The sequence below is a fragment of the Meleagris gallopavo genome, chromosome 2 (genome assembly GCF_000146605.3).
Source record: "Meleagris gallopavo isolate NT-WF06-2002-E0010 breed Aviagen turkey brand Nicholas breeding stock chromosome 2, Turkey_5.1, whole genome shotgun sequence".
In the NCBI taxonomy this organism is placed as follows: domain Eukaryota; kingdom Metazoa; phylum Chordata; class Aves; order Galliformes; family Phasianidae; genus Meleagris; species Meleagris gallopavo.
The window spans coordinates 109,549,130-109,576,837 of NC_015012.2; the positions used below are offsets into that span (position 1 = coordinate 109,549,130).

The following is a 27,708-nucleotide window of genomic DNA, read 5'->3' on the forward strand; positions in this document are numbered from 1 at the left end:
TTTTCATGGTTTTGGCTTTTTCCATTAGGCTGACACAAAAAATTGCAGTGTGATGACTCCTGCAATATATATATTCTTCTGCCAGAATCATAATAATTTGGTGATCACTTTCAGTCTCTGTGAAAGCTGAATTTTAACTTAGGACTAAATTGTTATGTATAGTACATATTCCATTTGTACTATTCTACTTCCATTTCACTGTTGTAGCAGAAATGCTAAAAGGCACAGCTTGAAACAGTGATGGAGCACCTGGTGGGAAGGCAGGGCCAGCCCAGGGGAGCTCAGCTGCATGCAATGTATGAGTGACCAGAAGGGCTGGAGCCAGGATCCCTCATTTAGGGGTTGGCACATATCTCCCTGGAGATCCCTGCATGCCTGAGGCCTTCTGAAGATAAGCAGCTTCTTTCTTTTGCTTCTGTGCCCACTGCTGTTGCATTTGAGCAAGTCCTCACTTGCTGCAGTCTAGGGCCTTGCTGCTCTGTTGTCACTGCTGCTTTCTGTCTCGCTTTCCATCTCATTTTCCATCTCATTACAGTGTTACAACCGTGTATTTCAATTTTTCGACTTTGAAACCAATCAGTATCTGATAGATGCAGGAAGAGTGATGGAGTGCATTGGGTGTGTGCTGTCCTTAGCGCTGTTCTTGTGGAGATAGTGAGGAAGAGAGTAGTCTTTATGTCTCTTTTTACAGACCAGTGCTATCTGCTACCAAAGAGTTAAACACAATTAAAGGAAAACAGGAGTAGTGTTGGTGGAGTAGTTGTACATCATGAAAAAAGCAGATTACACACAAATTACCATCCGTGGTGATTTCATGCTGGTGGGCAGCTCAGCTTCACCACGCCGTTCTCTCACTCCTCCTCAATGGAACAGGAGGAGAAAATATAATGAAAAACACGTGCAGGTTGAGATAAGGACAAGCAAATTTGATACCAATTGCTGTCACGGGCACAACGGATTCAGAGTAAGGGAGATTAGTGTAATTTATTGTCTATTGATAGCGAACTAAAAACCTTCTTTTACCTCATACCTCCCGTGCAGCACAGGAGAACGGGGACTGCGGTCATCCCGTAACATGTAGCCTCTGCCGCTCCTCCGAGGTCTCTCTGCTCCTGCTCCCTGCCGTGGGCACACCGCCCTTCCCCTCCTCATCCCACAGCACAGCTCGGTACCACAGGTCCCACCCTTCAGGCCCCGCTCAGCCCTGTCCCCACGGGCGGCAGCTCCCCCAGCCCTCCTGCTGCACCGTGGGCTCCTCCCTAAGGGCTGCTCCTGCGGGGCTCGGTGGGGTGCAGCCTTCTCCAGGCCACGGCTACTGTGAGTGAGACCAGCTACGTTTCCTACATAACCTCTTTGTTCAGATCCCTGCTTCCGAGATTTAAATCCTTCAGGGCTTTGTGAGGAAGGCAGATTCCTCTTTCCATGTCTTTCCAGCTCTTTGATCTGGGAAATAGGTCAACTTTTATGCACCGATTATGTGAACCATGCATATTTTAATTAGCAAAATTTCATTTTTTTTCTACTGCTAGTTCTGTTTAAAAATAGTTTTAGACGAAGTAGACCTCTGGCATTAAGGCATTCCAACACCTTGTTAGATGTACAATCTTTCTAAGAGCTTTCTTAAGATCTTTCAGAGGCTTAGCCAGTTGAGTTACATTTTGAGTTTCTCAATTATGGTCATTCAGAAAATATTCACAGGCCATAGGTGAAAATGTCCTTAAGACACTGAATTGATTTACTGTAGGTTAATATTTTGGTATTCTCATATATTCTCGTACGTATTCTATTATCACAATGGTTCTTGTTTGCTTTGTTATTTGAGAGAGCCATTTTTTCCATCAGAAACATTTGTGATTATTTCTCTTCAATTGTTCTAGCTGTTATCATAATGCCATATATTGGCCTCTAAAATGTGTCTAGAAAAGCCTGCAGCTGTTCCCTCCTTGGTTTCTCTCTGTTGAGTTATGTTTAAGTCAGTGTATCTGAAAACAGGCAGTAATAGAAAGGATATTTTGCTTAGTAAATATCTTAATCGTGATAAATCTCTCTTGCCCTACAAATGACTGCATGGGGGATTAGAGTTGAGCAAGCCATTTGCTGAATATCACTGCCACCTTTCCTAGGCCATTTAAACATGTTTAATTTTTCAGGGTGAAACATGAAGCCCACTAATACAAATGTTTGTATTTGGACTGAATTATATCCAGACTGTAATAGTTAGAGCAGGGTTAGGGCCAGATTGTGACTGATCTGTGGGAGGCCAGCTCTAATTGAGAGAACGAGAGAGAACAATGCAGATTCATTTCCAGTCACTTATGCTGCTTCAGTTCTTTTCAATATTTATATAATGCTATTATGGGCTGAAGTACCAGTAAATATATGGATGATGCTTTGTTATGTATTGTTTTTTACATCAATCACAGCCCTTAAAATTGCCCGATGCCTGGGAGCCATCACTGTCTGGATGTAAAACAACTGGCTTTAGTTCATCCTGGCTAAGATGGAGGTGGCAGAGCTATGAAACAGTAAATACTTCAGAGGCTTTACGTCCTATGTAACATCACTTTCTGTTTGTTTATCTAAACTTCTGTCAGGTTGCCCAGAAACACAGACCTGTGTTCTCCAATGATCAAACTCATGGGAAATTTTAAGGAGTCTGAAGTAATACACAGTATCATCTGTATTTGTTCTTTTTTATTCCCTCCTTTCAAAAAAGTTGCATTTTAATCTGTGAGAGCTCAGGGATCTGCACTCTTGAGAAGCCCTGCCTTGCTAGAACTGAGCATTCATGACCTTGGTAATCAGCAGCTCCAATAGGCTTTCTTATGGCTGAATTCAGCGGCTGTGAGGAGGTGACATCAGTTCAGATGGCATAGCCTTCTTGCACCACAACGCAGCGTGCCAGCAGCACATCACCCTGCGCCAGACCCCAAGGAGTGCATGGTCAGCTTCATTGCCCTGGTTTAGTACTTTGAGTCACTCATCAGGCAGTTTCCCCCACCAGCTCTGAATGTAATTTCCCAGAGCTGCTCTCTGAAAGTAAGAGCTGAAAATGTGCTTTTTTGTTGATTTTCTCAGCTCCTGGACTGACTCTCAGCAGAGGTGTGAATGGCATCTGGAGAAGATACAATACTCGCTGCATCTAATCCCAGTGAAGTTTCCAAATCACAAGCTCTAACTTTGAACAGTCAACAGAACTTATTAGGGTTCTAAGGGCCTTAAATGGGTCCTCAGGACATGTAGTTAAGCAATCAGTTACACTTGTTAATTGGGAGTGGTAGCTAGTAATAAATCAGAAGAGGAAATTGAGTTACTGCCCTCCAAGAAACAAGAGCTTCTCTGGGGACCCTAGCACTTGTTCTTTAGGGATACTGGGATTTTTCTTTTTCTTAAGTCGATCTACTATTTCATATTTCAGCCAGTCAGAAGTATTTTCCCTTTCTGTAGTACTGCTGCAACTATGTATAGCTTGCCCTATTGCACAGTTTAATGCCCTAGTGCTTTTAGCTTGAAACTATTGTTTTTTAAGTTTATTAATTTCTGTTATACTGTTAGGTGTTACAAGTTTAAAGCTCTGATCCCATTTCCATCCCAGAAGAAACAGAAGTCCTACTTAAAAAACAACCTAGTGATGAAGATAACCACTCAGTATATTCAGTGCGCCATTCAGATGATGGTGACAGTGACTGAAATACCCACACAGAAAGTATGGGCTGACTGGTTCATTAGAGCAGTGCAAGGTATCCTCTCTCTCTGCATACTCTGATGTTAAAAAGAGCTTCTGTTGCTGCTTCCTGTCTCTGTTCTGCATGCAGAGCTGCTGTGAGTTGGGCACTGCAGGTATTGCTGAGTATGTTCTTTTAACAGTCAGATTCTCCCATGAATGAGTAATTCTGTCTTCATCTACAGGGAGGAGAGCTGGATAAGAAGGTGTTTTCCTGTTCCATAAATATTTTGGACGTCTGAAAGTTTTCTGGTGGTGGCATGAAAGCTAGAATTTTTATACGAATCTGTAGAGGAAGAAGGAAGATGAGATAACCTACACACCAGTTATTTGGGTTAAGTTCCTCATCTGGTCTGTGAGGGTCCGGGCCACAGCTTCCACTCTCCGGGTGGTTGCTCTGATTATCGGGTAATAGGATATTTTGAAGGGGCTGGTTTTTAGCTCTGAGTAGGAATTTCCATGTTGAGCACAAGGAGTCACTTAGACACCTCTTGTCAATCAGTGCGTGTGTGTTTTGGTATGATGTGTTTCCTTCATGTAGTTTCTTCTGAAAAAACTGATCCTATGTAGAAGATAGCCCTACTGTTAGCAGGGGTTGAACCAGATTGCGTTCCGAGAAGCCTTCCAACCTGAATTCATCTGTGATTCAACTTTTGTGGAGCATTTCTGTCTAACTCCCATTAGGAATAAATAATTCCTGGGCCTATAGTTGCAGTACAGTAAAAACTGTTGAATGATGTCACATCTCCCATGAGATGTTCCTTGTATTAGTATGGAACTTCCTGTGTTCCAGGTTCTGCCCTTTGCCCCTCGTCCTACTGTTGCTCACCACTGAAAAGAGTCCACCCCTATTGACTTTGCTTCCACACTTTAGATGTGGATGAGACAGCGATGAGCTCTCCTCTCAGCCTTCTCTTCTCCAGACTGAACAATCCCCAGTCTCTCAGCCTTTCCTCATGTAGGAGAAGCCCCAAGCCCTTCGTCATCTTTGTCACCTGCTGGACTATTTCTAGGAAATTCCTGTCTTTTTTGAATTGGGAGCCCGGAACTGGACGCAGTATTTGAGATGTGCATTAAAGTAACTAAATATTAAGTATTAAACTGTAATGAAAATATCTTGTGTTCTCATTTATTATGTAGTTTTATAAATATGGACTTAGCAGAAGTCTTTATACCTATATTTATATATATAGGTAAATCTATTTGTGATATCATGCATAGGGACAGCTATCATGTCTGTACTACACACAGGGCCCAGGACAGTTGCTGGCACTGGCTGATTATGATTTACACTCTTTTAGTTGTTAGCATGCTCTGTGGCACAGCTTTGATCTGGAACAATCAGCAGCATTGAGATGATGGCTGATTATGCTTTGGAGGTTACTGTGGATCAGGGACCCTTCCCATTAAGTCATTCAGATGCAACACCTTGCAGTAAGGAAGAAAGGAGTTCAGCTTTGTGAATGCAAACTGAATTGTATCAGTTGGCCTTGGGGCTGGAGGGTAGACTTTGACCTGTTGTGACTACGTTTCTAAAGGTAAATAATGCTGTCAAGTGGAAAGTCACTCTACTGAGACTGAGGAGGTTGGCATCATATTCCTGGCTGTGCCCTGCGTCAGCTGGGTTGATCTGAAGCATGCATATTGGTTTTCTTTGTCTCTATCTTGCGTGCTTATAGATGTCTAGCTATTAAGACTGAGCTCTTCAGATTAGTGTTATCTTCTGTGGTGTTTTAGCAGACGTGCTTAGGGAGGGCCTGTTCTAGGTTGGGACCTGTAGGGGTTCCCATAATACAGATAATAGTAAAGAGAGGAAAATGATGAGATTTCTTGTGAAATAATTGCTTAGACATTATGGCAGATGTAAACTGAGTTCTTTTGTGTGCAACCGTCTTAGAAAAGCGACAGCATATTTATGGCTTTGGACCCTCTATTTCAAAGATTTGAGGGGCAGAATATGGAATGAAAATTGGCACATGAAGGGCTGATGAGAAATGTGTCTAAAGATGTGCCTTCACCTTCCCCTGCCACAGACTTCTAATATCCCTAGGAGAAATCTCTCAGTTGCCATACCTCACTCACGTGTCCACCAATTTATTGGAATTCGCATGGGCTGGATTAAACAGTATTCATTAAATGTTCTGGTAATGCAAGTGATCACTGCTACTCTAGCAAATGTAGTTGTAACGCTGGGCTTCTGGCAGCTGATGTGCAACTCTGGACAGATGCCCGATCACTACTGCCTCTGACAAACTCACACCATGGAGAAGTGATAAGGCTCCCTTCATGCTGGATGCTTGCCTCTGTACCAGCTGAGTAATTGTTTGTTTTCTTCTAGATGAGTACAAGAGTAAAGTAGCCTGTGAAGATGACAAGCTGCGGCTAAGCTGTAAGAAGAGCATGGTGATAGCCATTTACTCTGCTGTCTTTGGAAGGACACAGGGAGGCAGCCTGGAGTGCCCGTACCAAAACCTAGGGATGCACATGATTGGTAAGAGGGGAATGGCTTTACAGAGCACACTATTCTGGGAATCTGAGCAGGTTTATCTCATTTATTGTCATCTCACAGTGCTGGCAGAGAGCCTGGGTAGGAAAGGCAGAACTGGCACATGCAACCTGTCACTGCTGTGCTCCTGATGTGTGGAGCTTTGTTAGCCAGTGGTGAGCTGCATCATAAGGCCCTAACTGAGGTACAGGTAGAAGCCACAGCCAAGTTAGAAAGCTGCAGGTTTTTGGCAGATTCATTAGACTGTAGACTTCAGGATGCTCCTTGAATTCCTTACTCAATTGTTTGCCTTCCTGGTAGTCCATACTCTCTCTCTGTACCATGAGATGTGTGTTATTGGTAGGTGTCATGGACTGTCTACAGCTAAGTCAAGCCTTGACGTTGTATTTAAAATTTTATTAACGTTAAAGCAAGGGATAAAAATTCAAAAAGCAAGCTGTTAAGTTGAATCATGTTACAGTCAGCTTGGGGTACTTCTGAACAGATTCTTTACTCGGGCTCTCGTAGTTTCTTACATTCATGTGTTGAAAATTCATAAACTTCAAAACATTCACTAAAACTGTCTGTTCTTGACCAACGTGAAATGAGTTTGAGCATTTTAGGCTGTGTCAGAGTGTATGTCCTCAGTGCAAAGCCACGTGGCTGCCATTCTTCACCACCTTTTCTTCTGCAGAACTGAAAGGGGGTTAACCACTTTCACAAAAGAATTGCCTCTAGAGAGGGAAGGGCTTCAGAAGGGGCTGCAAAAGCAGCTTAAGGGGCTGCTGTGGTCTGCACTGGTGTCTGTTCAACTGTACCTGGAGATCTTTGGTTTCACGGCTGCTGATCCTGTGCACTTAAGGAGTTAAATGCTGTTCAAATGGAAGCATGCGAAGTGACTGCTTGGAAACATGATATGCAGGTGATGGGTGTCAGTAGATGAGTGGTAGAAGCAGGCCTGTCAATTAATTTGTGCTGCATGGTGAGTGCCTTAGCGGTGTAATTGGAAAAACCTCAGCACTTGCAGCACGGTGGAGTAGTTAACGGTCTCCTACACAGTCCTGTGTTTTGGATGCATGGTGGAAAAGTCTCTATTCTTTAATCTTCCATCTTTGGAGGTAACACATGCCTTTGGATGCACTCCTTTTGTCCCCTAGTTGCCATGGAGTAGAAGCTATTAATTTTGACAGGTTAGTGTAGGCCTCCTTCTTTTGGTTTTTAGGATGGCCTAAGCAGGCAGACCAGTGCAGTGGTGGTTTGACTGCTGGATAACAACTTGCCAAATAGCAAAATTGGATGGGTTTCTAGAGCACACCTGAGCACACTGCTCCTTTTTCCTTCCCGAGAGTGCAGAAAAAGACATGTATTGGTGACAAAGTACTAACACTGGGATTTGCTCTTGTATGTCAGTGAGAAGTGAAACTCTTCATTTTGAATCAAAGACACGCAGGGTAAAGTTTTCCTCTTCTCCTTCTAAATGCAAAGTCCTGAAACTTGGCCAGGCTGAGAGTGAGGTGTATGGCACAAGAAAGTGGGGTGGGAGGCAGTGGAGCAAAGCTGTAGTTAAGGGAACAAACTGCAAGGCATGAAGCAGAGCTGCACAGACACCCTGCTAAGTGTGACATTTGCCAAGGAAACAAGGTTTTGTGGGAGGTGACTCAATGGGCCAGAGCTCTAGTTACGCAAGGAAGGGGAAGGTGGCTGTGGTTATGATTCCTCTGTTGGCCCCACAGGAGAAGCAGTGTGGGATCCGTCTGTAACCCAAATCAGCAAAAAGCATATTTGCACCATGCTTGCCCACAGCACACTGAAGAAATAACAGGCGTGCACTGAAGTGAGGGGGCTGTGCTCCCAGCTGCCTCCAGCAGTTCTGGGATCTGTGTGCCAAGTCCCCCAGTGCTTCAGAACTTGCACTCCTGCCATGGGCTTACCTAGCCCAGAAGGCAACTCTGTTCCTTCAGGAACTGATAAAGCATCATGACAAGCTTCCTCTAGCTAGGGAACACTTCTGCACGTTTCCACAGCCCTGCGATACGGAAAGGGCTGCTCTGTGACAGCCTTTGATCTCAAACACTAGCAAGGAGCTGATCTCACAAACATGGCTATGAGTGCTAACATGGTGCTACTTTACAGCAGCACTACTTCCCATAAGGCAGAACCCAGCTACGTTCTGCACACGAAAGATTTATTCTGCTTGAGTTTCACTGGAACAATGATTTGTGTTATGCCAGAGCCTTGGCAGAGGGCCTTTTCATGGGATGTAGGTCCTGGATAAGTCTGCAGCAGTAAGTTTATTCAGGTAGTATGAGTTACCAATGAGTGAAGAACTTGTAGGTGCCCCAGATGTGGGGAGAGATATCATCCTCTCCTGATGAAAAGCAGCTCAGAAAATGTTATTCCATCCATTGCTTTTGTGAATAAAATGTATGTTTGGGTTGAATTTAGCAATTTTCATCATCTACAGATGAGACTTTTTAAAAAAACTGAGGGATGAAGAAGAGAGTTGTCCTAACAGATCGGGGTACTACTGCCTAAGGTAACAGAATAAATCATTTAATCTGCTCTTCGCCTTGAAAAAGAAGACCTTGTACTCCTGTAGGAGTGTTGAGCAGATAAAGCCTGTTAATGGTGAATTTCTTGGGTTCTACAGAGACACGCAACATTTCGGGTGCTCACTGGGAGGAGTGTGAGGTTTGTCAATACATTGCAGCCCTTTAACACCTGGACAGCCCAGCCATTCTTCTGCTGCTTTTGGGTAGTGTGGAGTCCCCAGTCAGACTTAGCACTCCATTTCCCTGTCAAACATGTGCTTTCTGTCTTATGTCTATATGAATGTGCTTAGCATCTGAGAAGAGAAAGTTTTTGTGAAGGACTCCATCCTATCCCTGTCATGTTAAAGAGAAAAACTGCCAGGATCCTCTTTTAACTGGAAACACACTGAAACTTGTGCCTCTGACCATAATGGGAAACCCCCTGAAAACATTTGGACTTCTCCTTTGAATGCCTTGGGAACTCTGAGGAGCTCCTAAAGGAATTTGACCTTATTTGTAACTCTCTTAATAAAGCTTCCACTTTTCTGCTAGCTTGTGCAGAGACAATATGCAGAGCATAGAGAGGTCTCTGGAGAAAGGATTATTTGCAAGCAACAAGCCATTAATATCCTTCAGCACAGGGAACCCTTCGCCCCCTTTATCTTGCTGTTTACAGCTGCCTCTGTCTGCATCTCTGAGTTTATACCAAGAGAAGCTAATTTAAAAAATGGACTTTTCCTACTCAGATCTGAGTGTATAAGGTAACTACCTAATTAAGAGCCTGAGTAGCAAGAACCTGGATGTTAAAAAAAAAATACCCTTTTTTAGTATTTAGTGGTATGATATCCTTGACCATATTCAATGTACCTGATATGTTCACACGTACATTTTTATAGTAATAGCCCCTGAACCACAGGGAATGAGATAGATGTGTCTAGCTTACTGCTAATACCAGGATTCAGGTCTCCTCTCAAGAACCCTGTCTCTCTCCATCAGATACAGAATCATAGAATGTCTTGAAAGAAACCTCAAAGATCATTCAGTTCCAACTCCCTGCTGTGGGCAGGGTTACCAACCCACTAGATTAGGCACCGGTATGGGTTGCCCAGGGCCCATCCAACCTGGCCTTGAGCACCTCCAGGATGGGGCATCCACAACATCTCTGGACAGCCTGAAAGATACAAAGCTACCACAGCAATTTCTCTCCTCTTGGGTAGAAATACTCTGGGCGTGGTTTCCTGAGTTGGCACAGGATTGGAGGAGCAAAGCTCCAAAGCCTCGCTTCAGTTCATGGTGTGTAACTTAAACTCAGTAGTCTGCTGAGAAGTGGAATATTTTTATCACCTAACATATAGGTTCTCTCCTGTAATCTCATGTAGAGAAAACAGATGTGTTTACAAAGCCCTGAGGAAACTCAGATGGAAGTGACTCTCTCTAGGTCATTGGATCTGATAAGGAAAGAGCAGAAAAATGAGTTTAGCAAAGAAGCCTGTGCCTTAGGTGCTCATTCCCTGGCATTTTTTTCATATTAATGCAAGAAGATGATTGAACCCTGTTTGTTTTGATTTCTTCCTCTTAAGGCAGATGTATATATGACTTGAACTAGAGCTTTCACGGTTCCTCGTATAAATATTTACTATACCACATAAATAATAGGCTCTTCAAGTTTGTCTGTCTGTGATCAGATCTAGCATGTGAATTAGAATGAATTACATGCAATTAAAGAAAATCATTTTAATCTGTGTTATGTTATATTCCACCCTATATTTCTGCCAGTGCAAATCTGTAACTGGGCTCTAAACCCGGTCTTAAGTGAAATGCTTAAAAATAGAAGGTCTCCAAGCTGTGGAGGTGGGACTATGAGGAGCAGAGACTGCTGGCACTGATGGGCTGGGGGTGGCAGGATAAGATGGGGGAGCTGCTGGAATTGCTGCTGGTAATTTTAATAATTAATAGGTAATGTCATGTAACGTGGTTATCCTTGAGCTTATCCTTGAGCAGATCTGAGTGCTTGGGGCTGAAATGCTCTTGTGCTTTGGCCTTTCACCGTGAATATGGCAGCCTTTAAAATGGCTCAAAGTTGACTTTGTGGGATGAGCAGCAAGTACGATGGATTTGGACTCTGATTTTCATCTTTAAGGTTCCTACCAGGGTTCCAGAATTCTCCTTCCTGTAGGTGTGACTCCCTGCAAGTATTTTACATTCAGTGTAGAACCTGAATGTTTCTTATTATGTGTATAGTTATTGATTAAGAACAAGTTTTTAGAGGCCAATCTGTTCGTATGTAATAAAACCCACAAGTACCCAGGTTTTAAAGCTAAGTAAATACCAGTTGCAGTTTAATTCCCATATAATACCTTATTAAATCTAAACTGAAATGAAAATCCTATTTAGAACGCTAGGCTAAAGTGAAATGAAGGCTGCTTTCAAAAAGTAATTTTTCAATTCTTAGTTTTCATGTTTCACTTTTTGTTTCAAAGCACCAGGAGGTAATTAAAATCACTCTACAACTGTTTTTAAAAAGCTCAAACCCTCGTTGGATCACGTAGTCATAAAAACGATTTACATGGAGTAGTTCTCTGTAAGCACAAAATTGCTATTTAAAAAAAAAAACGAAAAAACTCCATTCAAATTGGCTTCTGGGCAAGAGCTTCCTCAAAGCCAAAGTTCAACTTGGTTTTTGAAAAAAAAAAATTATAGTGGAGTGTATAACCCTATGCAATGGTTGTAAATAACAATTCTGAAAGTTGTAATTCAAAAAGCACCAGTAGGCTTTGTGTTGATATTCACATGATGCTTGAGGAAATAAAGGGGGTATTTCTCACTCCTTCAGAATGGTAAATGTATGCAGTAACCAGCCTTATAAAGGATGCCTGTTGTCTTAGTACTATCTAAAAGCAAATTCAGAATATGCTCCTAAAAATAAAGGGGAAGAACATAGCAGATACAAATCTATAGTATTTCAGCATATTTCCATGGAGTCACTCTGAATGAAAACTGGTGTAACTTGTTCAGAGCTGATGAAGCTCCTCTTAAAATAATTCAGATGTCAGTCAAGATTACGATATAATTACCACAGTGATGAATCCTGAGCCTGAGAAACAGAGGTAACGTGAAATCCATGAGGCTGCAACATGCAGTGCTTTACTTCAGGAAGACCAAGAAGTGCCTTGCAGGTTGTGTCAGCTGGATAGCCTTTTAAAATAGGAGGTCCACTCCCACTGCTTCTGAGGTTGAGATCTTGCTTCCATGTAGATGCAGGCACTAATCGAAGTGTGCTCATCTTCAGGAAGATGCTTCTGTTGGGCTGTAACAAATGGAATGGACAGGTAGACTCAGAGCCTTCACAAAGCAGCACATTTAATGCACCAGCCCTATCTTCTACTGGCTGAAGCAAAAGCTGTTAGCTTCTTTGCTTTGTAACTTGAATGACTTACGGCCCACAGTCGGTTGTTTTCTGCTGCAAATTAAACAATAAAATTTTACTGTCTTTGCCAGCCCCAAACTTCTTTGTTCTCTGAGACTTCTTGGAACCAAGCTCACCGGTGTCCTCAGATTCTCACCTTAGCTCCCAGACCTGCAAAATATTATTCATTTGCTCAGCTTCACACACTGGGTTAGTCTCTGCCAAACTGGAGCCTCGCATGTTTTATATGAGTTCTGGTTCTAGATACAAAGGTGACAAGAAGATTTGAGATCACATTAATAAACCAAACGCTTCTAATTGTAATTATAGCATCTGTGACTAGGTCTTCAGTGAGGTCAGCTCCAGTCTGTAGATGTAAGGCGGGTTGTTTTTTAAGATTCTTGTTTTATTTTTATCAAGAAATCTTACTGTGTGTTTCTGAGAAAAATCCTGTCCTTTGCTTTAGAGGCATTTCCTCCTAGAGCTGTCACTTGCTTCTGAATGATTTCCCTCAAAGGAATGCTTGCCTTAGCTCATTCCTTTTGCCTTCTCATCAAATGTTAATGAAGACAGAAAGGGTTCCACTGAGTGTTTTAATTTCAGGTGTAGGTCTACTCCCATTGCAGCCGAAGAGTGCCACAGAATTGTCACTTGATCAGGTAATACCAGTTGTGTTTTAATTCCTCGTTGCTTACCTCCCTTGCGCTAATGCAAATAGTACTTTAGCAGTGATTCTGTTTCTGAAGCCTTCAATTATAGCCAGTCACTTGGTCCTTCTGATACTTCAAGATCTTCTACTTTTTGAAAAAGTAGCATGAATGCTCCAATATTTGTCCTAGATTCACAGAGTGCTTCCTCTGACAAGTTTCTGGTTTGGTGAAAGTTTCTTCTTAGGCTCTGTTTTAATTCTTGTCAAGTCCCCACATAATTCTTATGTGAAATAAGGGCATGCAAGACTAATATGCTGTGGGAACCATTGAGATTATTGGTGGAAAACAGACCTGATGCTCAGATGAAAGAGTAATGAGCTAGAAGAATAAAAATGGGCTGTCAGACAACACTCCTAAGATCCTGAGGTCTGTGAAGAATAGGAAGAATTGACTCTCTCTTTTTTCTGACAGAAGAGTCATTGGGGTGTTCTCCATGCCCTACTGCCTTGCTATCCCCATGGGCAGCCTGTGGAAAAAGCACTACCTGACAGCCTTACAGCATGCTAACTTATTAACACATTCAAGTGTACATAGTCCTGCTTGCTCTGAAAAGCCTGCCTCGTGTGAAAGAGGCTGCAAAAGTGGCAGCATGTGGCAGGTGAGTCTGACCCTGAGGTCAGTAAATGTACAGATGCTCAAGATGTTGTTGGGCACTTGGCACATGCCCATTTTCATTATGCTATTAGTTACCCATCTCAAAGCAAGATTCCACATCTGTGGGTCCATCTGTGATGACTTGGAAAAGACCTTGACCTTCACCACAGCTTGAGCTAAGAGTTACTGTAATGCAGAAACTAAACTGACTGGAAGCATTCTTTTGAGCCCAAATAGGTTTTGCCATCAAAAGTAAGTAGTAACAGTGAGTAACCAAAGTAGTGGATGTGATTAATAGGCATTGTCTCAATTTTTTTTTTTCACCAGGAAGAAGTAATAAAAAGCAGTCATGCTGGGAAACAGCTTTAACTGAGTAGAACCCATTCATTGTAGTGAGCACGATGATTTGGACGTTATGTCACTGAGATTGATTCCAGTATTAAAGCTGATGCTCTCTGCAAGCTACAGCTGGTAAAATTCTCCAGTATGGTTTTGGCACCATCTGGTTTGGGTTTTACCCTGAGAGAGGCAAGGCAGATGGAGACAGTAAATCCAAGAGTAATATCTATATGGTACCGGGTTTGTGAGCACTGGATGGGGTTTGGTTTCTCAGAGAGAATGGTCTTTGGGGAAAAGCTAGCAGGACTCACTGGGAGTCTCTGCTCAGGGAGACAGGGAGACTCACTGGCTCTAAACCAAATGTGAAGGGCGGAGGGGGATGGACAGTGAGCCTTTTCATGACAAAGTGTGGGAGGGCATAGCTATACTAGAGAGACAGGGTGCTAATTCAACCTCCTGCCAGAGCAGGAACACCTAGACCAGGTCATAGAATCATAGAATGGCCTGGGTTCCAAAGGACCACAATGATCATCTAGTTTCAACCCCCTGCTATGTGCACAGTCACCAACCACCAGACCAGGCTGCCCAGAGCCATATCCAGCCTGGAATGATCACATAGGAACCTGTTCAGGCAGGTTTTGAATGCCTCCAGAGAAGGAGACCTCACAACCTGTCTGGGCAGCCCGTTCCAGTGTTCTGTGAGGACTTAAAGTGCTTTTTATTGCTCTGCTGTGGGATTTGAGCTTTGTGGGCTTTAAAAGGTTCCTGACAGGGACCTGGCTCTATTTAGCAGTAGACTTTCCATTAGACTTAGCTATGGTGTTGGCATTTGTGAGTGTCCTTCCCCATGTATCTGACATGGGGGATGAGATCATTTGTTAGTACTAACATCACTGATGTTAGGATAGTGTTTAATATAATATGCACTGTTTGCACTTAGTAAACAAACAAGCCACAAGAGAAATGAGATGTCCTGTATAAGTGTGCAAACAAGAGTGCCAAATCCACTTTTCCTCTTCTAAAGAACAGGAACTGAGTTTGGCAAGCTGTACAGGGTCATAGCCCTACTCTGCTCTACCACATTGCTGGGCTTGACTCCTCTGCATCTTTTTGGGATGCTAGCTACGTCGTTTATAGAGAAGAGAACCTCTATTTTATTCTTCTCTGAGGCAACTGGAGGTGAAGACTTCATACCTGGAATCACCTCATGAAGAATCACAGAATCAGAGAATTGTAGGGGTTGGAAGGGACCTCTAGAGATCATCGAGACCAACCCCCCTGCCAAAGCAGGTTCCCTACACCAGGTCGCACAGGTAGGCGTCCAGGCGAGACTTGAATATCTCCAGAGAAGGAGACTCCACAACCTCCCTGGGCAGCCTGTTCCAGTGCTCTGTCACCTCACCTAAAGAAGTTCTTACGCACATTCATGCGAAACTTCCTATGCTGCAGCTTATGTCCGTTTCCCCTCGTCCTGTCTCCACGTACCACTGAAAAGAGACTGGCCTCACCGCTATGGCCGCCACACCTCAGATATTTATAAACCTGGATCAGGTCCCCTCTCAGTCGTCTTTTCTCAAGGCTAAACAGACCCAGCTCACTTAGCCTTTCTTCATAGGGGAGATGCTCCAGGCCCTTCACCATCTTTGTGGCCCTCCGCTGGACTCTTTCCAAGAGATCCCTGTCTTTTTTGTACTGGGGAGCCCAGAACTGGACACAGTACTCCAGATGAGGCCTTACCAGGGCAGAGTAGAGGGGGAGGATCACCTCCCTCGACCTGCTGGACACCCTCTTTTTAATGCACCCCAGAATGCCATTGGCCTTTTTGGCCACGAGGGCACACTGCTGGCTCATGGCCAACCTGTCGTCCACCAGGACGCCCAGGTCCCTCTCTGCAGAGCTCCTCTCCAGCAGCTCATCCCCCAGCCTGTATTGGTGCATGCAATTATTCCTCCCTAGGTGTAAGACCCTACACTTGCTTTTGTTGAACCTCATCCGGTTTCTTACTGCCCAGCTCTCCAGCCTGTCCAGGTCTCGCTGAATGGCAGCACAGCTTTCAGCCAATCCTCCCAACTTCGTATCATCAGCAAACTTGCTGAGGGAGGCCACTATCCCCTCATCAAGGTCATTGATGAAGATGTTGAACAAGACCGGACCCAGCACAGACCCCTGGGGGACACCACTGGTTACAGGTCTCCAGCCAGACTCTGCACCACCAACGACGACCCTCTGCGCTCTGCCAGTCAGCCAGTTCTCAACCCACCTCACTGTCCACTCGTCTATCCCACACTTCCTCAGCTTTGTTATAAGGATGTCGTGGGAGACAGTATCAAATGCCTTTCTAAAATCAAGGTAGACTACATCTACTGCTCTTCCCCCATCCACCCAGCAAGAAGTACAAATATATTTCAATCCAGCTCCTTTATGTATCATTTACTAGTGGAAGTTGAATTACCAACATGTATATCATAAAAAGGAACACGAGTGATTTGGGTGTTTTTATACTCCTAAGACATGGAACCATGTTGTCATTTCTAGATGATATGATGCTGACTGTGATTTATGAGGGTCTGGTAGCCTCACCTATCACCCATCAGTCTCTCAGGTATATTTTGACAACTTCAGTGCTTGTTAGTGGGAGAATAGAGATGCTAGATATGACATTTTGGCATGACCTCTATATTACAAATCCTTTGAAGTGTTCAAGGGAGATGATCCCATTTGGACCTTGCTGCTGCATTTTTTCAGTTCAATGTGTTATGTGGAGGCTCAGCAAGTTAACAGCTCAAAATATGAGAGAGGAGACCAAGCTAATTTCAGTTTAAGAAGTACTGTGGGCTACTTGCCCTGGCAATTCTGGAAGTGCACAGGGCATTTGTGCTTGTGTGCAGGAAAAATAGGAAAACTTGCCACTGTGACTGAAGTGAATACTTTGTTATTGTGTAATAGAGTCTATTTATTCATTTATTTGGACTGGAAGAATATGACTGATTCTAAGACAATGTCTTTGTCCTTACCATGGAAAAAATGAATACTCAGTTTTGAACTCCTCAGATAGATGTTGAAAAACTGCAGCAAATCCAGTGAAGGGCCACCAAGGTAGTCAGGGACTGGAACACACGGCATATGAGGAGATGGTGAAAGACCTGGATGGGCTGTTTTCATGAAGAAGCTCAGGTAGGGATGTTATTGTTGTTTTTCTAATACCTAAGAGGTGGCTGTGCAGAAGATTTCTTGGGAATGCAAAACAAAGCGAACATAAATAAACAAACCCAACAAAAATAATCACAAAAGCAATCAATACAAGCTGCAGGAATGGAAACCTTATTAGATACAGGGGGAAAAAAAATTAAGCTGAAGAATGCCGTAGCCCAGGGAGGTTGGGGATTATTTACCTGTGGATATTTTCAAAACTTGCCTAGACAGAATCCTGAGTAACTTCAAAGCTGGCCCTGCTCTGAGCAGGAGGCTGTACTGGATAAGCTCCAGATACTGCTTCCAATGAAGTTACTGTATGGTTTATGTGCTACAGTCCAAACAGGCGACTTTTCCGTATTATTTGAATATTCAATGAGTTCAGTATTTTCAATATTTTGAAGTCTCTAAAAATTCTGTATAAATCGGGCTTTTAAAATCTTGGTTCTTTACTTCCTGTGCTGAGGGATCTTGTCCACATGTGTAATTGGAGCATGCAGAGTCTCTTCTGCTTTCTGCTCATTTTGTCTGGCACAGATTGAGCTGGAGCTGCCTGGTGGTTGGAGGGTCAAGCATTGCACTACTGGTGGTTAGGCGAATATGGAGGACTTAGGTTTGTGCCCTAAGAAGTTGGATATCTAGGCTTACCTGAATGCTGGCAAACTAGGAGTGCCAAGGCCTGGGTACAGATACTGTACGCAGATCTTTTGTACTGTTAAATTATACTATACTCGTTGCCATAATTAGTTGTCTTGGTCCGACTGACACTCATCTGGTCAGTCCAGAAACTGGTTTAAAGTTGTGTATGGGACAGGATTGGTTCCTATCGTGTTTCACCACTATTTTGGAAGGTAAGAGTATTTAATAGTATTAATGTTGGCTGTTCCAACACAGTTGGCCTCAGGGCCTGGGAATGGGCCAGGGAAGTTTTCATTTACCAGCAAACATGCTAACCAAACAGCATAGGCTGGTCCTTAGCACAATTAAAATACAAATAGAAATAGCGGTGTTAGGACCTACTCTGCCAGATGAAGTTACGTGACTCTTTGCTTGGCCATTATAACTTGGGCTCCATTGCACGGGTTGGCAGGACTGGCAAAGAGGCCATAGCAGGGTCTCAGCTGTCAGCAGTATGGCATTTTGTTTTCGGTGGGTAGCATAGGCAAGACTGCCTTCTCCTGGGGAAAAGCTACTACCTGAAAAAGATAGCAACAGGATTATGCTCACGTACTATACTAAATACAGTGAGAAAGAGCCTGCTGCCTGGTGCTGTGACTGGCTGACATGGTGTCCGTGTGGTGAAATCCTCTACCACGTACCCCTGCTCTTCTCCTCAGAATATCCAGGGAAGCCTACTGCACACTGACAATTGGAAACAGCCCTTGTGATATCTCACATGGGACCTCTGCAGTGTCTGGCATGATGCCAGTTGGCAAAATCATACTAACAGGATAACTCTTAAACTTGGTGTGTAAGGATTCAGGCCTTGTTTGGTTTCGTAGTGCCAATGAAGCTGTTAAGGTCAGTATGGATAGAGATTGTAGCTTTCTGCATGGGAGAGAGGAGCTTGTCAATACCCAGATATGGCTGATGGTGTCTAGAGAAGCTGGTGGTATTATCATGTTAGCATACAGCATATTCAGTGTGCTGACTCTACAGAACTGAATCCTGAAGAGTCAATCCAGTCTGTTGAGCTGGAGAGCAGAGCCTGTGGCTTGTTACCATTGAAACTGCTCGTTCCTACAGGAGGAGAACCCAAAGGATGATGATCCCAGGACCAGCCATAGAAGATGTGTGGGTAACTCCTCATCCTCCCATGGAGCGTTGTGGAGTGAGGCCACGGCGCTGCCCTGCAATGCTGTCTGTTCTGTGTGAGAACCAAAACAAATAAAAAGAATAGATACCCTCCATGAAATCTTGTCCAGTGAGTAGATTTGATGAGTTTCTCTTACTGGACCTTTGACAAAAAGACAAATGCCAGATGTTTCCATTGGAACCTCTGGCATTTGTTGAACAGCAGGTTGCAAGGAGTGCCCTCTGTGAGCAGAGCCCCGCACTGCCCCATCCATGTCAGATCACAGCCAGCTCCAGCTGCTCCTAAGCGACTGCCAATGGCCAGAGCTGAGCCCTGAGCAACGCTGGGTGTGCTCTGGGAGAGCAGACTGAGGAGAGGGAAAAACTGCTGTGCAACAGCAGCTGGGAGAGGGGATGAGAAATGGGAGATAAACAGCCCTCAGTGCAGAAGGAGGGCAGGAGGTGCTCCAGGTGCAGAGCAGAAGTTCAGTGCAGCCCAGGAGCAACCCCTGCCCTCTCGCTCCATGTTCTGAAGCAGCCAGCTCTAGTATTGTGGACTAACCTCAGCCCAATGTTCCTCTGCACCACTCAGGAGAAGGAGGTGAAGGAGGGTGGGTGGGGATGAAGGTGTTAGTAGTTTGCTTTCAGTTCATACTGCTCTCGTTTGTTAGCAGCAGCTCACAAATTCTATTAATCTCTTTAATGTTTCATCTGTCTTTCTGTAGCATTACCTGGTTTGATATCTCATTGTCCCTATCTCAACCCGTGATCCTTTTTTTATCATCTCTTCTCCACTTGATCTGTTGAAGGAGAGAAAGAGAGCAACATAGTGGTGTTTAGTTGCCTACTGGTGTTAAACCATTGTACTTTTTGTATCATTCAATACCTTTTAGGGTCCATTTGCCCTTTCCCTGCTTCCTAATGAGTGACCAAATGCATTTGTATTCCTTTCTCGGTAGATTTTCTATTGCTATAACTTCTTAATGTTAAACAAAAACTATCTTATTGATTCCCACTGTCATTGGCTGTGGTTGGACAGTGAAAGCAAACTGTCAGTCTGGCATTGAAAATTTGGAAAAATCTTTTTTCCATGCCTTGTCCTTTTTCATTTATAGACTGCAAGTCAGCTAATGCTCTCCAACTCATGATCAAGCGCTGCCATGGGAAAAGAAGTTGTAGCATATATGCCAGCACCTATGAATTTGGAGATCCTTGTTATCCTGGCATCCAGAAGCATCTGAACGTCATCTATACCTGTGGTGAGTCACAAAAAAAGCTCTCGCTGGGGTACGTGTTTGATGAGCAGCAGTAGGTGAAAAATGAGAGGAGTTATGAATGTACATAAAAAGTTGTTGAGCTTCCACTTGGCTCATTGTTATTTTCATTTGGTTAAATGGAAAGCCTGTGGATTACCTGAGAGGTTTAATTCAGTCTCTTTTTCTACTTATGGGTTGACAGAAAAAAGCAGAAAACATGGAAATGACATTTTGTTAACCCATTCAACACTGCCTCCTCGAGGCAGCAAATTCTGTCAGCCCATTTGATGGTTGGACTAGATGACCTTAGTGGTCTTTTCCAGCATTAATGATTCTATGGTCCATCAGATGCTTATATCCTGAATGTTACCCTGCTGCTTTGTTTTCCTGCAGGAAAGTTGTGGTTAACAGTAGGATCCTTTTTATTTTGTTCTGTATTTCATTTTTTTCCGAACAATAAGGCAATCACTAATCCATACCCACGGCATTCGTTGAAAAAACTTCAGGTGAATGTGGCAATATTTTCCTAAGAAAATACTGTTGTTTGAAAATAATATGTCTTCAGTTGGGATCATAAGTCACAGTGCCAAGTAGACACTGTACTCCTATCTGACTAATCCTCCTGTGCTGCAGAAGAGAACGATGCAGTATGAAAACAACTTCAGATCTGATTTTTCCAGTGAAGAAATTTTGATCATTTGTAGTTGATAAATATGAAAATATTTGCTTGAGGGTTTTGTTTGTATAGCTGTTGCTAGGATCAACTTTGCCTCTCCCTCTGTCTCTTTCTACATTCACTGAAAAGAGAAATCCTGGTGCTGTTTTGGATCTGCTGAGTAGATGAGCCATCTGATGTAGCAGAGGTGCTGGCTGTGTCTCCAGACAACAGCAAATCTGTGGATGAATCCCTATGTGCAACAGCAGCATGCCAAATCTCATATGTGACTTTTGATATGGAGATGCTATAGAATTTGAATAGATGCTGTAGCGTGACTGATGTGTTCCTGTTCAAAAACAGAGCGAGAGAATCAAGAGCATGAAGCTCTGAACGCCTGCCTGGCTGTTGTTTCATTTGGCAGAAGCAGCAGGAATGTTAAACTTTTTTTTCCCTGTCACTTCTTTGTTTTTGTTTGAAATGTTTTAGCAAGAAACAGAAATATTATCTATTCAAAGCCTTGCAAATTTTCTTGCCAGGGAGTTGATACTGCTATATTATTTTTTTCATAAACAGATTGGAGAGAATCTCATTCTCATGAGGATGTGAGCTCCATAATTCAAAATCAGGAACAAACCAAATAGGGTCCCATGATGTATTTCCAAGAAGATATCTCCTTCAAAGCCCTGTGCAGCCTCCCTCACGCATTGTGGTTCTGATCCCAAAGTCTACTATAGAAGGCATTGTTGATCTCTTCGTATGACTTCAGCTTTCCTAGTTAAAGCCTAACTGCATCAGGAAATGAGTCATGCTTGAGAGCACAATATGCCATGGTTTGATTTCCAATGGGTGAAATCTGCCTCACTATTTGAGGGTGTCTATGGTTCCTTTTCAAAACCATGATCTGAGCTATCTGAGATGTCATGATTCAGCATGTCTGAGCTGGATTTTGTGATCATCAGACACATAATTCTCCTCTCAAAAAGCAAAATCCTTCAAAATATAAAACCCAACTAAACAAGAAATCTAATTCTACTTCCACATGGTCATGCTGGATCAAAGATAACTCTGGTATTCTCTTAGAAGAAATTATAAAACTAAGCAACTTGATGTTTATAGTTTAAAGAGTAACATTTCTGTTACTGTTGGATATCTCCTTGCTTCAGGTTTTCATAAAGATGCATGCATTATTACTCCTGCTGTGATGTTCTCTCACTTTCACAAAACCCATGGGAGTGAAAAGGGACAGGCTTTGACTAAGTCATGGCCTGAGCCACTAATGGAGCAACCGGTGGGAAGGCAGGGCCAACCGAGGGAGCTCAGCTGCATGCAGTGTACTGAGGACCAGAAGGGCTGGAGCCAGGATCCACCCCTTCCGAGCACTCATTTAAGGGTTGGCACTGAGGTGAGGGGATCTTCCTGGAGGTCCCTGCATGCTCAAAGGAAAGCAGTTCTTTTCCTTCATTCCTGTGTCCACAGCTGCAGCATTTGGGCTCGTTCTCATTTACTGTAGCCAAAGATTTTGCCACCCTGTTGTTATCACAGTGCTTTCCATCCCATTATAGCATTGCAACTGCTAAAAGTGACTCAGATGGATTTCTTTTGATTTAGGCAATCTCTTCTGTCACCTATGTCTAGATATCTCTTTTCCCCACCTCTTACAGTTAGAGACACTGGATTCATGCAGAGCGGGTTGTGGCTTTGATGGTGTTCACTGGAGAGAAGCGAAAGACACAGAGTAGTCCTAGCGTCACTTGGAGGACAGACAGATGTACGTCACAGGTTTCTCTGAGCAGCGCTTCAGCCATGGTCTAACTGACCATATCACTTGTCTAACCTGTGACAAAAAAACTGATGTGTCCATGCCACGAGTTACTGACCATCAGTGTCTCTTCAGAAGAGTGGTAAGAGCAAGCCCACTGATGGGTGTGCGACTGCACGGCAGGACCTTCAAACAGCCATGTTCCTTGTGAGAAACTTTACTAGCTGTGGGTTCAGGGCAGCTGAACTCAGCTCTTGGTGCTAAAGCACGAACAGGGCTGGAAAGAGAATAATGTCTCCCGCTGACAGCAATTCCTGAAAAAAGAAAAAAATCCAATGAGGGATTACTTTGTGAGGTGATAAAGGATTGTATAAATTCAAAACTTGTATTGCGAGCAGAAATTGTGGCCCTTTTGCTGAGGTGGGCTTTATGACTGCTGTTAGTGCTGGTGCAGTTTGCACAGAGAAACAGTGAACAGCAAGTGATGTGACATCTCCAAGGCCTGATAGGAGTACATCTGAAAAAGTCTCTTGGGCTGTTCTTCTGTAACTTTTCAGGAGGAGCTGAGTCCTATTCCTAATCTCCTGCCTTCTTCAAGAGGTAAGTAGGTAAGGCAACAGCTCAGGTTTCTTATTAGCTAGTTCCAAATTTCTTGGAGATTCATTCCTACAGCCTCTGTGTTTTATTGGTTGTAAGAATACCTTCCAGACATAAAGAATTAAGTTGATGAATCTGGTTAAAAGGAAAGGTGTCGTTACATGAGCTTTAACAAGACCAAGTGCAGCGTCTTGCATTTCTGTTACAAAAAACTCCATGCATCGCTACAGGCCTGGGGCAGAGCAGCTAGAAAGCAGCATGGCAGGAAAGTATCTGGGGGTGTTGTCCAGGAAAAAACTTAGCTTGGAGTTAGAAAAGGCACAAACAACCTAATTAGTTTGAAGATTTAGCTTGGTAAATGAGGTAATGGGAAGCTGTCAGCGCGTGGCTTCTTTTTGTCTTTGCTTACCATACAACTCACTGTAGTGTGGTCTGAATTGTACATCCAGAAGAACCCGATCATGTCTGGCCTGGCTATCCCAGACAGCAGATTTTCATTACCAGGGAAGGATGAGCTTGTCTGATGTAGATTAGGATAAATAAATATTCTGAGGAAGCAGAGCTTGGCATCTCAGGTGGAGGAGGAGTAGGCAATGCTGTCACCTCTAGAGAAAGGCTTGGAAGCTCATTAACTATTGCAGAGAAGAAATGGAGACCTGGAGATAAAAGTCAATGCCTTGGGGATAAGGAGGAAGGAAGAAGGGTCTGGAGGACGCTGAGAGAGTTCAAAGGACACTTTTTACAGTGATCGTAAGCAGAATGCCACCTTACAACTAGGCAAGCTTAGCAAGCCTGCTGCTGCGGCCGTTCATTTCAGCCTTACTGAAAATCGTGTAGGGCTTCTACTATGGAAGTTAGTTAAATTACTCTGCTCCTGACACACTCAGGTTTGTGCGCCTGAATCCTTTATTCCTTTTATTTCTTTGTTGTTGTTGTTGTACTTGATAAAGACCACCATCTGAAAGTCACGTGCAGTGGGTAAGGGGCTCAGTGTAAGGGGCTGCTCCAGGGTTGTTTTGCCCAGAGGGTAGAGCTGGAGGTACAGCCATGGCTGGTGTATGTAAAGACTTTGTGGAGGGGCTGATGGCAAGGATGGTGGGAAGGCAGGTGGGATTTCTTTTCCTTCTGATATTACCTACGTTTTCTTAGAGACTTTTAGAAATGTGTTAGTATGAACCCAGAATGCCTGCTGCAACAATTGTAATGGTAGACTAACATAACCAAAATTTTATGTTGGCTGACAAATCTTTGAGGTTTCTAACCTCAAAGAGTTGCTATTGTCCAATGATTTTCTCTGGCATAAATATGCAATCCTTGGGGCTGAACAGCAATCTGCCAAATAGAGAACTGGTCCCAGACTGTGTGTGGCTTTGTGGGTCCCCCCCTAAGCTGTGCTGAGACCACTCTACTTTGGGACACAGCCTTGAAAGCAATTGTAATCCACTCTTAATGTCACCCAAGAAAAGCAGACCTACCTGTGAATGTCTGTGCAGGATGGCATTTGAACCTAATCCATTGTAAGGGAATCTTTCAAGAAGCATGGAGAGAGATAAGTGAAGCAGAGTTAAAGTGATGTGGATTATTTGTATGATGATTTTTATTTATTTTTTCCTGTAAGCATAACTCTGCTATTGAGACTTTCTGTTCTTTGGCATGATTATTCCTTTTAAAAAGTTATTTTAAAAGTTCTGAATAAGTTACAGACATTTATTGTTTTATTGTCACAGCCTACTTCTTCACCTGGGAACCTCATTGAACATCATCGTTAAATAGGGTTCTAGTTGATTTTTCCATGCATGTCAAGACAAGCAGAATTGGTAATCAACGTTAATGTTATCAGATGCGAGGCTTCTTTACCGAAAAGGCAGTAGGCAGCCGGTCTGCATCCTCCTGCATGTGGAAGACTGCAAGCTGTGGTCGGAGGAATGTCTGAGCAATGGATGGCCGACTCTTCATTCAGCGATCTCCTTAATGCTCCTAATTGAGGTTAATGCCGGAGGCACTGACACCTTGATGGGACTCATTAGTGCCTGGAAGCTACTGCAGATTGCTGACAGCTCAGTACGATACCGATTAGGTTCAATGCAAACGAAGGGTTTGCCAATATGACTAAGATATATTTGCACAGATCATGTATGTGTTTTCTCTTTAACTTTTGAAAACGTATCAAGATAATGCCATTTTCTTCCACTGTTTATAGAAGGACTCTCAGCTGGCGTTGTCTGTGAGCACCTGTCCATTTCTCTGCACACCTCCCACTGCCCTGCTGTTTGTTTGCTTGCCCACTCTTCTATCTCTCCACTTCAGTGAGAAGCAGACAAGAAATTCTCTGGGATTTGGAAAACTCTTGCTCCTGAGTAGGAAAAGAGCATGGTGGAGAGGGGATATAAGCAGCAATTTTGTGAAAACCACCAGAAATGCTAAAATATGCGAACTCAATGACAGGGCCCTTTGGTACAACTGGGGCTTGTAAATGACTGCTGACATAGGGAGGAAAAAAAAAAGGAGCTTCTCAGGGGTGTTTGTAGTCCATTGATGAAAGCTATCATAGGCATCAGATGCATATTTAATTGCTAGGAAGTGCACTAATGACTTACATCACTTGGCATGCGTACAGGCTGTAGCAAGGCTGTCCTGCTGTGCAGCGCACTCGCTTATTGAGAAGCCATCCCTACTGTGGGTAGTTCTGTGGCTACGTAGTCAGGGCTGGTGGATCTTGGGAGAAAGTGCTAGTCTCACTTTATGTGCAAAGACATAAAGGTTTGTGTCATAGGAGCCGAATCTAAGATCTTTCAGCATAAAGCCTTACCTGTGTGCCTCCTCCCTCCCCAGCAGGTTACTGGGGGTGGTGACTTTGTTAGATGAGTAGAGCCATGCTTTGTCCTTCTGCTGGACATTCATCATGCAGTATTTCTACCCAATCCTTTCTACGTCCTGAAATGAAAAGCACCAGGATCAGGCAAGATAATTTGTCATTACGTGTTAGTCACCGGAGCTGCGGACCTCTCTGGCCAAAAGAACTCAGGGAGGAACTCCAAAGCAGGCAGACATTAGCAGCTGACCTACATGAGTTAGTCAGGGGGGTTGGTGCTGTGCCTTGTATGAATTATGTGGCTTGTATGACTGTTCTGATTTATAATGAATGGCTCACTGATGGATGTGTGGCCACTAAAGAAGATTTCTCTTGTTCCTGTCTGCTCTCTTCTCTGAGAAGTGTTGGTAGGGCACAGAGGCTGATGTTTCCACGTCTTCCCACTACTCATGGAAGTGCTTTTTCAACATTCAGTGGCATGCTGAGGGCCTGGAGAGCCACTCTGCTCTCCCTCTTCATATATCTTGTGTTTCTGCTGGCTCTCTGAAGCCTGATGCAGTGGTACTTTATCTTCTGGCTGTATGGAGACTTTAGAACAGGCTTTAACATTCTTGGTATCTCTGTGCTCGTGCTCAGCACTGGGGAAGATCCACTGGAAGCCCCCTACAGATAATGTCTGCTCAGTGCAGGTGAACTTTCAGGACGCCCACTCCCCAGATTAAGTGAGGAGGAGATTGCTGTGGCAGTTAACCCCAGCACACTCCGTCTTCAGGAAAGGTCCAGTTTCTACTTTTCCTGTTTCTATTTCAGGACCTCAGTTTATTCAAAGTGGACCCACCCAAACAGTTAATGCCCCTTCAGACAGACACTTCAAATACTGTTGGCAGTGGCTACTTTTCAAGTCTTGATTTAGTCATTGTTTGGCCAAGCCACTCTTGTTCTGCTCCTTTAATCTTTCCTCATAAATCAAGTTTCCCAGTCTCTGCTGTCTTTCTGTTGCTCTTTTCCACAGTTACCTCTTTCTCGTAACAAGCACTGAGTAGGCTGCTGGCCTTTTTACCCTGGGGAACAGCAGAAGCTTGTGATGTTTCTTTTTGCCATATGTTAACAATGGATGCTGTTTCAGAATTGCTACCCAAGAGCCCTGGCTGAATCTCTTTCTGGAGTTTCACTCTCAGGTATCCTGATGCTCAGTATTTCACTTATGTACCCTCATTTTGGTGAGCATGGGAAGTAGCAACTTCTAAAAGCCAGAGCATTCTGCTGGGAAGCAGGATCCTGGGGCTGATATCACAGCATCCCTTCTGGCTGGTAGTTTTCCTGGCTCTGCTAATATAAAGACATGGGGACTTAAGGATGACTGATACTGCATAGTATAAATAGCAAAGCAAATCCTACTAAATCCCTTTAGAATATATTTAACTAAATTCCTAACCTGTGAGGCGAGGCTGGGCCGTGTCTTATCTTTAAAAGCCATCTTACAGGTGGGTGCAAGAACTCTGGAGGCTGGTTAATCCAACCAGATGTACCCTTGGTGCCTCCAGGGAAGGAGTGAGGGAGGGAGGACAAAGAGTTGGAGATTTCATTTGCTGGAAAAGTGTCACTCCATTGTGGCTCAAGCCGAAGCATCAGGGAGAGGAATATACCTGGTATGCAGCTCCATCTGGAGTCCAACAGATCTGTTATCTGTCTATCTGAAAAGTGAGCATCCTGACTGAGGCTGTAGCGATCCAGGGAGTGTGTATCAGGTACCAGGTGGTAGACAGAACTTACTCTGGCCAGTCCGTAGATCATATATTTGCTTCAAGCTTTGACAAAATGGTTCTAGTATTTATAAATAAAAATAAAATT

The 27,708-nt window shown here is 43.6% G+C and overlaps 1 protein-coding gene across 1 annotated transcript in view; it reads left to right on the forward strand.

The window, feature by feature from the left end:
• The window catches only part of LOC104910067 (protein eva-1 homolog C-like), a 39,631-nt gene extending 19,544 nt beyond the window's left edge, over positions 1-20,087 (forward strand). Inside the window, exons 5-6 of the mRNA XM_019613623.1 lie at positions 6,063-6,215; positions 19,891-20,087. Coding sequence (XP_019469168.1) covers positions 6,063-6,215; positions 19,891-20,087 — 350 coding nt within the window. The remainder of the gene's footprint in view (positions 1-6,062; positions 6,216-19,890) is intronic.
• The last annotated feature ends 7,621 nt before the right edge of the window (positions 20,088-27,708 follow it).